At 40.6% G+C, this 12488-nt stretch overlaps 1 protein-coding gene across 5 annotated transcripts in view; it reads left to right on the plus strand.

The window, feature by feature from the left end:
- The first annotated feature begins 3726 nt into the window (after window positions 1-3726).
- Window positions 3727-12488, plus strand: part of st3gal3b (ST3 beta-galactoside alpha-2,3-sialyltransferase 3b) — a 43320-nt gene continuing 34558 nt past the window's right edge. Inside the window, exons 1-4 of one of the 5 annotated variants that reach the window (XM_072364330.1) lie at window positions 3727-4085; window positions 5827-5974; window positions 10887-10949; window positions 11411-11452. In XM_072364330.1, coding sequence (XP_072220431.1) covers window positions 5866-5974; window positions 10887-10949; window positions 11411-11452 — 214 coding nt within the window. In that variant the 5' untranslated portion in view covers window positions 3727-4085; window positions 5827-5865. Of the gene's footprint in view, window positions 4086-4491; window positions 4573-5826; window positions 5975-10886; window positions 10950-11410; window positions 11453-12488 lie in introns of those variants that run through there. The other 4 variants (XM_072364331.1, XM_072364332.1, XM_072364333.1 and 1 more) reach the window with 4 other exon arrangements.

Raw genomic sequence — 12488 nt, forward strand, 5'->3', positions numbered from 1 at the left:
AGAGTGTACAGACAAGGGTGAAGGAGACAGCAGCGAGGCAAACATCTGAACTGATTAATAAGAATGTCAACAATTCTCCAACTCTGTTTGCTATGGTTGAAAAACTCACAAATCCTCCTAAATAGTCAAACCCAGACCTCCTCTCCACTGAGAAATACAACGAATTTGCCAACTTTTTTAACCAAAAAATCAAAGCAATTCGACAAAACATTCCACATGCCAAAACACGCCACACAGACAAACAAGAAAACTAATCTGTGTCTAAAACCTAGAACTAACTCTGACCTTATGTCACAATTTAATATTATTGATTTAAAAATCCTGGAGGAAACAGTTCAGCATCTGAAATCAACAACTTGCACTCTGAACATAATACCATCTGACTTTTTAAGAACTGTTTCTACCTCAGTAGAAAGTGATCTCCTACAAATAGTTAACAGCTCACTGGCATCAGGCATTTTTCCCAAGTCACTAAAGACAGCTGCCATTAAGCCACTCCTAAAGAAGAGAACTCTAGATGCTTCTATGATGAACAACTACAGACCTGTCTTTAACCTTTCTTTTATATCCAAGATTATGGAGAAAGTTGTATTTAACCAGCTCAGTTCAATTCAATTCTATTTATATAGCGCCAGATTACAACAATTGTCATCTCAAGGCACTTAAATAATATAGTCCAATTCAAGCCAATTGGAATTCAATTCATTGTAATCATAATCCAATTAATTCATATAGAGCCAATTCAAAAGATGATATCCTAGCTAAGGAAACCAACAGATTGCACCGAAACTTTTCTTCAGTCTAATCTCCCGTCCTGAGCCTGCCTGTGGCAACTGTGGAAAGGAACGGGAAGCAGACTGGCAGAACGACCCAATGACTTTCTGAATGAAAGTGGAAGTCTCGATAACTTTCACTCAGGCTTCCGACGTCATCACAGCACTGAAACAGTCGTGTTAAACGACATTCGGTTGAATACTGATTCTGCTTACGTTTCAGTCCTGGTTTTGTTGGATCTCAGCACTGCGTTTGATACTGTAGATCACAGAATCCTGTTGTACAGGCTGGATAACTGGGTTGGACTTTCTGGAGCGGTCCTTAACTGATTCAGGTCCTACTTAGAAGGCTGAAGTTATTTTGTTACAATTGGCAGCTATGAATCTGAGTAAGTGGCCATCACTTGTGGAGTCCCCCAGGGGTCAATTGTTGGACCTCTTCTGTTTAACTTGTATATGCTCCCTTTGGGTCAGATATTGCAGAACTTTAACATCAATTATCACAGTTATGCAGACGATACACAACTTTATGTGTCTCTGTCACCAGACGACTGCAGCCCAGCAGATGTCCTGTGTCAGTGTCTGAAGGAAATAAACTCCTGGATGAGAGAGAATTTTCTACAATTAAATGAAGACAAAACTGAGATAATTCTGTTTGGTAGCAAAGAGAAGAGGGTCAGCACTGGTAAATATCTTGAGACTCGGGCGCTTACAATCACTGACCAAGTTGGTAACCTTAGATTGTTGATAGACTCAGATCTGACTTTCAGCAGCCACATCAAAGCTGTCACCAAGGCAACTTTTTACCAACTCAGAAACATCAACAGAATTAAAGGTTTTCTCTCCCAAAAAGACCAAGAGAAACTCATCCATGCATTAATCTCCAGTAGACTCTATTACTGTAATGGTCTTTTCACTGGACTCCCCAAAAAGAGCATTAAACATCTGCAGCTCATCCAGAACGCTGCTGCCAGAGTTTTAACCAGGACTAAGAGATCTGAACACATCACCCCAGTTTTAAAATCTTTACACTGGCTTCCAGCCAGTCACAGAATAGATTTTAAAAGCCTACTGATGGTTTACAAATCCCAGAACGGTTTAGGCCCAAAATACATCTGTGATATGTTCAGAGAATATAAACCCAGCAGAGCTCTTAGATCCAAGGACTCAGGTCAGCTGGTCCAGTCCAGAGTCCAGACTAAACCTGGCGAAGCAGCATTTAGCTGTTATGCTGCAAACAAGTGGAACAAACTGCCAGAGGAGATTAAACTGTCACCAAATGGAGACATTTTTAAATCCAGGTTAAAACATTTCTTTTCTGTATTCTTAATGCTTCTTCCACTCCCCGCTCCAATGCTTTTATTTCATGTAAAGCACTTTGAATTGTTTTGTACATGAAATGTGCTACAAATAAATTTGACTTGACTTGACAAACATGAATTTCTCAGATGCATCTATCTTACAAGGTGACATAGCCTAATTTACAACTACAAACTCTCAAACTATTTGTGAACATTGATTTATCAGCTTAAGACATACATAGTATAACTCGAATCTCTCATTAAGAGAGGCATAATTTCTCTTAAGATAAATCTTTTAAATAACATAACTCCTACTTACTAACAGGAAAAAAACACTTAACAGTGTACATCCAAGACATGGAATTGGAAAATGTCACATTTGTGTAATCTTTTCTCTGGCTTTTCATCATTCCCTCTTACATGTTGGATTTATTGGCTAAAGGCCATGAAGTTTTTCCATTTCACCAAGGTGTCCCAGACTAGCTCTGACCATTTCAATAGGTTAAGAATGTGTGGTTGTCCATATGTCTCAGCATTTTCTCATATAAGTATCTTATTCTCAGGCTCCAACTAATCTCCTGACCCTAGATGGAGAAAAGTGGGTGAGCAGATTCTATATCTAGCTTGATTCGATATCAATAGATTGGTGTTCTTCTAGGCCACACTCTTAGCAGAGCAAATACAGAAGACTGCTGCCTCCCATCCTCTTTAGCCTTGGCTCTTGGCCAAACAACTGCTTAAGTAGGATGTGAGGCATTGTGAATGTCAAGTCACAAATAAGATGCACGATTCTCGAGTAACCCAAGAAGGTGTGAGGGACAGGAGTATGGATCTGCTGCCACATCACAATCTCTTGATAACAGTTATGTGATACAGGAAAGCCCAACTGGGACTGCAGGAGTCATGTACATTAAGCATCTTAAATGGCAGAATTTCATTGTAAGCAACGAGTCAATGTTTTACTCATTTAAAAATGATTACCTCTGCTCTTGGAGTTTAACAGTAGTGTCTGTTCACCTTCAGCAGAGCCTCCCACACTCCCTCACTTTAAGCTGCCTTTCACTTTAGTGCTCATGATTTGCACTGAAGGTGTTGAAAGATGCAAGAGCTTATATTTTCATTCAAAAAGAGTATGTTTCGGTATCTGAAAATGTTTAGGTATCTAGAAATAAAAACTGTGGTTTGTGAAAAACGTGTCAGAACGTTTCACTTTACATTGTACAGTGTCATAATAGTTCTCTTGGATATTGATGTTGAAAAGCATTGACCGTTTGTGTCCAACACGACACAAACAATGTTTGAAGAAGAGCCTTTACCTCAAGACATTGGACCAAATTGGCTTAATAATATACTAACTTGGCTTTGGTCTTGATAAAACTGTTTTTGTCCATTAGAATTACAGCAATAATAACCTCATGGTAGAATGACAACACACTGCCCACCTCGTCAATCAAAAAACATTGCTGGCCAAGCACATACCATTATATAGTGTGTGTGTGGGACAGGCAGGTCAACAAGTTCTATACATTACTGGATCTCTATTATTGCTGCTGAGCAAGGACTGTTACAGTTGGGTTTGGGTTGGCCTGTGAGTTTGCTATAAATGCATTCAAGCAAAGTCAGTTCCAATGCAACGTTAACAACTGATGAGCAGAGAGAAGCGCCTCATGAAGAAATAGCTGAAAAGAGACATTCATTCCCGCTGTTCTGTAAGAGGAAGGGGGCATTCTAAGTCACCGAAACATTTCATGTGACTAACACACTCCTTTCCTGTGGAATAGTGAAGATCATGTCGGTGATGTAAATACTTTCGCTTTATGCCTATTTTGAGGTCAACTAGAGCTGGTGAAAACGCGCAGTCAAGCTGGTCGTCGTGAACCACCGACTTTCACAGATTTCAGAAACATGGCTTGGAGAGGAAGGAGAACACGGTTGTTTTTATCGACCACAACGTCATTTAATCTCAGACATTGACCTTTTTTTTTACCCATGGACTTAAAGGAAAAGAAAGGTACGGTCTACAATGATCACAGTTTATTGGAAATTGCACTGAGACGTCGTCACGCTGTGTTTTAGTCGACGGCGATGGTGGTGGTTAATTAAAGTAAACCGCTACTCCACATTTTTTCCAGATCTCAGCCGGATCCGCTCAGCATCGTCGTCTCGCTTTTGTTAAACGCCTTAATGATACATGCTAGTATTCAAACATGCTCTAACGGTTTGGGCTCGGCTCGTAAGACTGTATGCAAGATACTAAATTTCTCCACCAAGGCTGTTGTTAAGCCGCAGGCCTACTGATCAAGGCATAGTCCCACTATGCCAACGTAGCGTTGTTAGCTTAGCGACTGGCTAACGTGAGCTGCCAAAAACAGCTGCTTTCTCGTCTGATTTTCTACAACCTTTTCTAGCCGTTTTTCTAAGTGTCTGGCATCATTTTGTTTGCTCCTAGTTTAGTTTAAGAACGTCGGGGGCAAACTGACACCTCTCGGGATAAAAAAGTAAGCTGTTCGCAAAGACTCAAGTATAACAGGATTCAATCAGACTGCAAAGTTCCGTTATGTTTGTCTTGCTAGCTGCCGAACTTAGATTAAGAAATGAAGCCCGGCTCTCTAAAACGACGAGTGAAGTTAATTTATTTGGAATTTGCTAGACAAATGGCTTAAATGCCACGACTTTAAAGTTGAAGTGGAGACCCAACCTTCGACATGGCCTGAAATACAATTCCAACTAACCATGCATATGAAACGAATAACGGTATTTGTCAGGTGACTATTTGATGCCGTTCACTTCCGACCATTGCTTAAACCACTTTGGAATTGTGGTTTTTTCGGCGGTGGTTTTGTGGTTGTGTTACATGCTTTATTGGAGTCGGACATTTCCACTTAGCTCTATAGTGTTATATGGTCATGAGCTATAGATGCCATGAATTACAGCATGCTGTACAGCATTCAACAAGTTGTATTCATTTTATCATTTGACTCCATCCTTTCTGTATCTTGTACAGATACATTATACATGGGCTCTGCCATGTGCTGTTTTTCATTTGGGTTATTTCCTTTTACACGAGAGTGCATCCTGTAACTGTTCTGCTGTTAGTCAGATAATTATTCTGTTAACATATTTTACTTGACAATTTTGGATGTAAAGAATGTGAGAAAGTCCACATGGTGTCAACAGGTACACTGTTGAGGCTGGAACTGGTGGAAAAGCATTGGTTTTGTAGCGGTGTAGTCCATCATCTACATTTTCCCATAGCAGTTCTCAAGATGAACACAGATGGAAACCGATCTAAATATCTTCAAGGATGTTTCATCTGAGAAATTCTGCCTAGCATGTTGTGTACCAGCTGTAGATTAATGTCGTATTAAAACTAATGTGGTAATTGACTCACAAACCTTGTGTAGAATAAAGAGCATGGCTGATAGCTGACTTGCTTTTACCATGCTGCTGACATGCTTTCGGTTAGGGTGTGATAGCTTTTAACCTCAGCCTAACCTGTGTTTTTAGAGAGGTTTCTGGCGGACGTTTTGGCGACTGCTAAATGGCAGTTGCTTGCTGTTATCATCACATAGACCCAAAACTACATACAATTACTTTCTTATTTCCCCCTTTGCTTCATCAGCTATCACTGGGGATTTCCGCATCACTCTTGGTTTTGTCAGCATCGTATATCTGCTGCTAATAGATGAAATGTCTCTTTGGGGACGTGTAAATGAGTACATTTAAATCCTGCTCTCCACTTGTCATCACAGGGGATGACCTGGATGGTACCATGTAAATGACTGAAGACCATGAAGCCCACACACAAGCTGCTATTTGTCCTGTGTTCCGTACTGGTTCTGGGCTTTATTTACTACTCTTCCTGGAAGCTACAACTGCACGTATGGGGCCAGAAGCCTCGTAAGTCACCTCTTCAGTCTGACTAACTGTTACATTCATTATTTATGTAATCATCTATTTGCCATAATCTTAGTTTTTAATTGTGACAGTCTGTCTGCCTCTCCGTGCTGATTGTTTTTTCCCCTGTTTGTCTGTGTTTCGGATGTGAAATTAGATGTGAAATCATTTCACCGAAGCCCAGAATGGTGATAAGAGTGCCTTTTACTTTCCACTGAAGACACCCCTGGTGTGTTTGGGTGTTGCCAATGACTCTATGATTTCATTGCAAGTTTGAGAAGTATTTTTTCAATACTTAGAGAAGTTGTAATGTTGGCATGTAGGAAAAGTTCAGATTCAGCTTGTACTAGCTGGTGATGGAGCTGGGGAAATCGCATCAGCCTGTGTGGCCTCCTTGAATCGGCCGTTTAAGGCCAGCAGAGGGGGCCAGAAGATTTCTCTTGATCTGTTTATCCCATCTACACACTATGACTTGTCAGGAAGCCGAGTCTGGCAGAAACAACACAACTGATAGTGTTTTAAAGTTGATCAGCAGCCTAAGTAAAGGGATAATATACTATTTAAGATGTAGGGTTTTAGTTAAATGTTTATCTACCTGAATATACGTATATGCAAAAAAGATAATGGGATAATTGGGATAATGTGAAATATGCAAAAGAAAATAAATAGACAGAAACACAAAAAATCTTGCTTTTAGATTGAGTTTTATGAAAAATGTTTGTATCCTTAATCTATGTAAACTTATGCTCAAAGGCATTTGGGATGGACCATCACACAGTGGAAACTTGTTTTGTGGTCAGGTGATTGAGTATTTTGGGTCTCTTTTGGAGGAAATGGATCCATGCACTCTGGATGAAAGGCTAAAAAGATCATTCAGACACATCCAAAGCCAGGCTCTGTGATGGCATGGCGTTGTGTCAGTGCTCTTAGGAAATGTCATTTCCTCCTCTGTGGTGGCAGCATTATGTGGAAAAGATTTTAAAGCAATCTACCAGGCGTCCAGTGATGTCTGTCCATTTTTCTACAACATAAAGCAAAATCCCATACCTGCAGTTTTGAGCTGTGACCAATAGACAAAAGTTTGAAGTGTCAAATGCAATGTCGAACCTATGCTGTTATACACCTCCACATTGTTAAAGGAAGAATGGGACAGAATGACACCTGGAATTCTCGGTTTCATCGGTGTCAGAACGTCTTTGAAGTGTTAAGAGAAACAGTGGCATCATTCTAAAATGGTAAAGGCTTTTTGTTCCAACTTTTATTTTATTTGTGTTGCTGGCCTGAAAAGTAAGACCAGATGTGCGTTAACAAGTTAGGTTCAAAGACAACATATTTCTGCTATTTGCAGTGGAATAGAATCACTTTTAGTTTGTTTGTTTGTGCTTTTTCCAATGCTGTCCCAGCTTGTTCTGCTTTGAGTTGTATTTGTGTGTGTGTGTGAAGCAGTGGAATGGAGCTGGAGATGGAATCATTTTTAATCAAACTTTACAGTTTGGATTAACCAAGTCTCTATCCTCAGCACCAGGAGTTCCCTCCTTAACTTCTCAAACAATTCAGTTGACCTTTTAGATGTAGTATATCACATTCTCAAAGGAGGTAGCATGGGAGGGAACTGAAAACGCTTGATGTGGTGTCATTATTTTCACTCTTCTCCTGCATTTCTCTATTTAATACAACAGACTTTCCTATTAATGTTGCACTAAAACGGCATAATATTGATGTGAAAAAGGCAGAGCATTTAATGAATTCTTTTCTTACCACACAACTACACAAAAAGGAAAGAGGCTTCCATTGCTGTGAAAGATATTGGCTTTCTACAGTGTTGTGGTACCAGATGTTTGGCTTAAATAAAGTCTAAAGGGAAACGGAACATGTGGACAGCATCTCCTGCTCTCTGTTCAGGTCAGCTAAGCTGTGCTGTCTGGCTGAAAAGATCAAATCGGATTAATCACTTTTTGTATTGACTCTCTGCACCATGGCTGAGTGAAATATTAAGGCTTATGCTCTGGTCTTCATATACAGCAACCTTACTGTACTACATGTAGGGTCTATAAAACACCACCGGGAGTCATGTTGATCACGTTTAAAGGAAAAAAAGATAAAGATGAATTGTTTCCTGACATACCGGTGTGTACGGGGTGCTTGTATCGGTGGACTGTGGCGGTGACCCGGTTTGACATGCTGCAGATCAACCAGATGGTCACCACTTTCAGGAGGTTTGTCACTGATCAGATCAGAGCAGCACCTTGTGTCCGCTCTTTTCTTCCTTTGCTGTGTTGGAATTTTCAACCTAGAGCTGGAGGCAGCATTTCCTGTGGCCACTTGTTTTACACCATCTTAAACGCTGCTATCTCAGCTTCCATAGCCTGTCCGTTCCAGACCAGGTTTTTGTACGCAGTCTTGTGTCAGCTACAGTGTTTGTTTGACACTCGTAAGGCTGAAGTGACGAGGGGCCCCTCGCTCTTTAGTAGGGATGGAGTGATTTTTCAAATGGTGATCTTAAATTAATTCAATGCCATAAGATGTTGAAGAAAAAATGTCTGGAACCTGCGCGTTACTGTGTACTGAAAAAGGTTTCTCATGTAGTGCTGTGTGAACAGGAGGGAAACGTAAGGCTGTGGTTGTGCTCAGGCTGGGCTGCAGTAGATGCATACACCCTCTGTCTTCAACATCTTGTTTTATGTACATATTGTGCAACTGAAAAAGTTAGACACGTGAGCATGTTTACGTCGCACTGATGACCAAGAGCAGACTTTTGAAATGCATGTCAGCACATTGTCTGACTGAAATTGTACAAAGTTGTGCTTCTCCAGACTTTGTCAGTTGCCTAAAATCCTGGTTTTAGAACAGCAGTGTCTTCTGACAAAATGGCCATTCAGGTTCCTGTAAGATGACATCGGGGCAGAACATTTGGCTATACTTACAGGGACGATGATCTCCCACAGAGAGAGTTAGAAGAGGCAGAATGTTTTCAATGTTTCCTCACACTCCGACGCTGGACATGCTGCTCTTAATATCTCGATTGCGCTCCTGTGCTTGGAAACGGTAACCAGGATGGTGGTCCAGTTAAGTGGCACAGCTGAGCGAGCCGTAACAACGGCTCGCTCAGCTGTGCGTCTCACCACCTGATGTGGACTTTCACACGCCTCGACAGGTCTCTGTCACGCTTTGACATGAGATTGGTCAGCATTTGTGGAGATATGTTAAAATAAGCAACAAAATCACCTAGCTACTGTAGAACTTTCTTTAAAAACTTTGAAAACAACGTAGTGGTTTACAGCAAGTTTTCGCTGCTCGTTACAGCAGTTCCACTTGAAGGTGATCCCCTCAGGGAAGAAAAGATGTGCAGTAAACCTTTTTTTTTAATCCCTGCTTGCAGTTACCAACAGGATGTAACATTTAATTTCTAAGATAAGATGTCATGGCTCATGAAACTATAAATATAGAAATACAGATTAAGAAAAAGAAGGTCCTTCTGAGTTGCTCACAGTTTCAGAAGCATTGCGTTCAGCAGAGGCCCTAAATGCTCTTGAGCCAGCTTTGTTTTCAACATTAGGGATCATCTTCTCGTCTCGGAGCTGGAGTGATCTACCTATACAGTTTCACCTGGAACAGTTGAAGTTTACTAATTAGGGAATTGGATCTGCCAGAGCTCTCACAGGAGGGGTTTGTATTGTGCTTGCTGTCAGTTATAAAAGGGCACAAGTGTATAGAGAAATGTACTTTGACATAACTCTGTGATGTGTTCTTGTCGCAGGAAACACATTTTGCCTTTGAGCTGTTGTATAGAATAGAATGCCTTTATTGTCATTGCATTTAAATGCAAGGAAATTGGAGAGCTGCTCCAGAAAGGTACCTCATTACAACCACTTCTGTTCGGTAAAGCGCTCACTCTCTCACATCATTCTTTTCAAACACACACATAAATACATCTCACACTTCATCATTGCTGCCATTAACACATCCTGTCTGCAAATATGCAAACCAGAAAGCATAAAGATGTGCACACGCAATCCCACTCTTAAGGGAATATTAAATGGTGTTGGTGTTAGATAATAAAGTGCATCAGAGTAATGTGTGTAATAATTCGGGGGATTTTAGCTTCATCATTTAAGACCGTGAGGGCAGAAGCTGTTCCTGTATCTGCTCATCCTTCTTTTTACACACCTGTAGCATCAAACTGAGAGTAACCAGGGTGAAAACAGCTTTTGATTTTTGGTGGCTTTTGAGAGAAATTTTGAGTCAGAAATTGCCTCCAGAGGGAAGAGGACAGCCGACGATCTTTTGGGTGTTTATCACTCTGTGGTGCTGCAGAGCATCCAGTGTACCATAGGGATGCTCTCGGTGGTGGAATGGTAGAAGAGCATCAGCAGCAAGGAGGCCTAGCTTTGCAGCTGTCATGTTTGATAACGGGTATCTGGATGAAGTAGCATCACAGCTGTTCTTGGGTGAATTTGATGCGCTTTTATTTTTATTTGGGAGAACCTTGTTAATTGAAGGTTGACAGTTTTTCTTTTTATGTGAATGAAATGATCGTGACATTGATTAGATTTAAAGGAGATAAATCACAGTGATTAGCTACAGATTTTCAGGTATAACAAATGAAAAAAGAAGCAAACTTCAGCTTGTTTGTTGGCCTGAACAGATGGGGCCTTAGTGCAGACTGAGTTGCTGCTGATGTTGAAGACGGGAGACACGGAGAACGAAGCCATGCCTTTGGTTTCTTTTTGCCTTTTTGTTTGTGTGTTCGTTCATCTGTTGTTCAGTCTTTGTTTTGCTTACATTGACATTAATTTAAAATCCATTCTGATCTGAATTCTGTGGTCCTGGTTAATTTTTGTTGAGATCATTGTTGCCTCCACAGCTGTGCGCTGATGATGATCTCATGTCAGTGCTAACCCCCTTTTGTTTCCAGAGAAAGATGCAGAAGAAACAACAGTAGTCCTGACTAAAGTTGCTGAAGTGAAAAGAATCACAGGTAGAGGCACTGGGACCCTGCTCACATGTACTATCGTGAAACAAGTGGCTGAACTGTTAAGACCTCCCCATAAATCTTTGCTATGGCAGCATTGACAGCTTTCATTATCATTTTCTTCCTTTTTTTGTTTGTTTGTGTGTAGTAGTATCAAATGTTTGTGCTCATTCTCTCATCCGGTCTTCATGGGTACTTCTCAATAACCTGTTTTAATTATCACAAACACAATAAAGGCTTCTTGCAGTTAATTTTCCACTTCATTGGGGCTTTCGGTCTTTGAAAAAAAAAAAAAAAAAAAGATTTTTACTAAGAATTTTAATTCAGCCTCCTCGGATTAAAGCAACTAACCAATTTTTATCTCCTCTTTTTTTTTTCCTCTTAAAAGAAAACTTTTCTGCACTAAACCCAATTCTACCACAACAGACTTACCTCAAATGGTGCTAAATGACCCTTTTGTGTTTCAGAGATGGAAACAGACATCGCCGTTGGACGAATAGTAGGCTCAGGTACAGCTGTAGCCCCACCAGTCCAATCCCTGTCAAACCTTGTTGTCCCTTTAAAACCTTGGGATAGATCGGCAGCTTCTTTTGGGTTAAGAAATGGGAACTTTTTCCATTCTAAGTTTTGCAGCTTTGAAAAGCTGCATATTTAATAAACTTTAAGTAAATCCGAGTTCTAGTCATCAAGCACTCAGTTTAGTTTAGTTGGAATGAAACCTGTCCCCAGTCGTCATCCTCCATGTGAAGCTCCAGTGTGTTACAACACTGCCCTCTGTTGTCGTGGCTTGGTAACACATGGCAGTGAGGGAGTTCACTGGAGTTTTGGTGCTTAATTCTGTAAGAGACCTTTTAGCATCAACATTTTTCTTGCAGTACGTACCTGCAGCTTCAATTTCTTCCAAGTTGCCCCGTCTTTCCCTCTGGCTGCTTTATGCTTCTCCACTTAATGCACACAGACTCAGTCCTTCACCTTGCCTCTTGCAAGTTACCATCCTCCAAGGCAGTGCTTGGATCCTGCCCTACTCGGTTGTCTTACATTCCCATTGTCTTTTTCTTTTATCTTTGTTCTCCAGCTTCTCTTTGAAGACCAGAACCACAACTACAGGAGTAATACTGTGCTATTCCTACTTTCAACTAATGCTTATGTTCAACTCAGTCCTCGCATTATTCTGCTGACAGAAATTGGTAGACTCTGTAAACTATATTGAAAAATGGAAGACTGAAGTAGAAACTCAAATGACACATTTTGAAATAAACCTTTCATTTCACATCAAATAATTTCCTCCTGGTTTTCTGTGCTCTTCTGTCTTCTACCTCAATGCTTCACCAGGCACCTACTGGATGTCCATAGGTGATCTCTAACTTATTTTCTAACATTTTCTTTTTTAAATCTCAACAGATTGTTTTGGCCGGCTTCTCCCTAACCTTGCTTGTTTGTCACAAATACTTAATGCTTTTACATTTGCCATATTGTTTTCCTGTGAAAGCTACACCTGCCGTTTACAACTACAGCTGATAGTTACAGGGCTGCTAGTTGAAACAA

This window comes from Leuresthes tenuis, unplaced genomic scaffold, assembly GCF_036924035.1.
Source record: "Leuresthes tenuis unplaced genomic scaffold, fLeuTen1.0.hap1 SCAF_14, whole genome shotgun sequence".
NCBI classification, from domain to species: domain Eukaryota; kingdom Metazoa; phylum Chordata; class Actinopteri; order Atheriniformes; family Atherinopsidae; genus Leuresthes; species Leuresthes tenuis.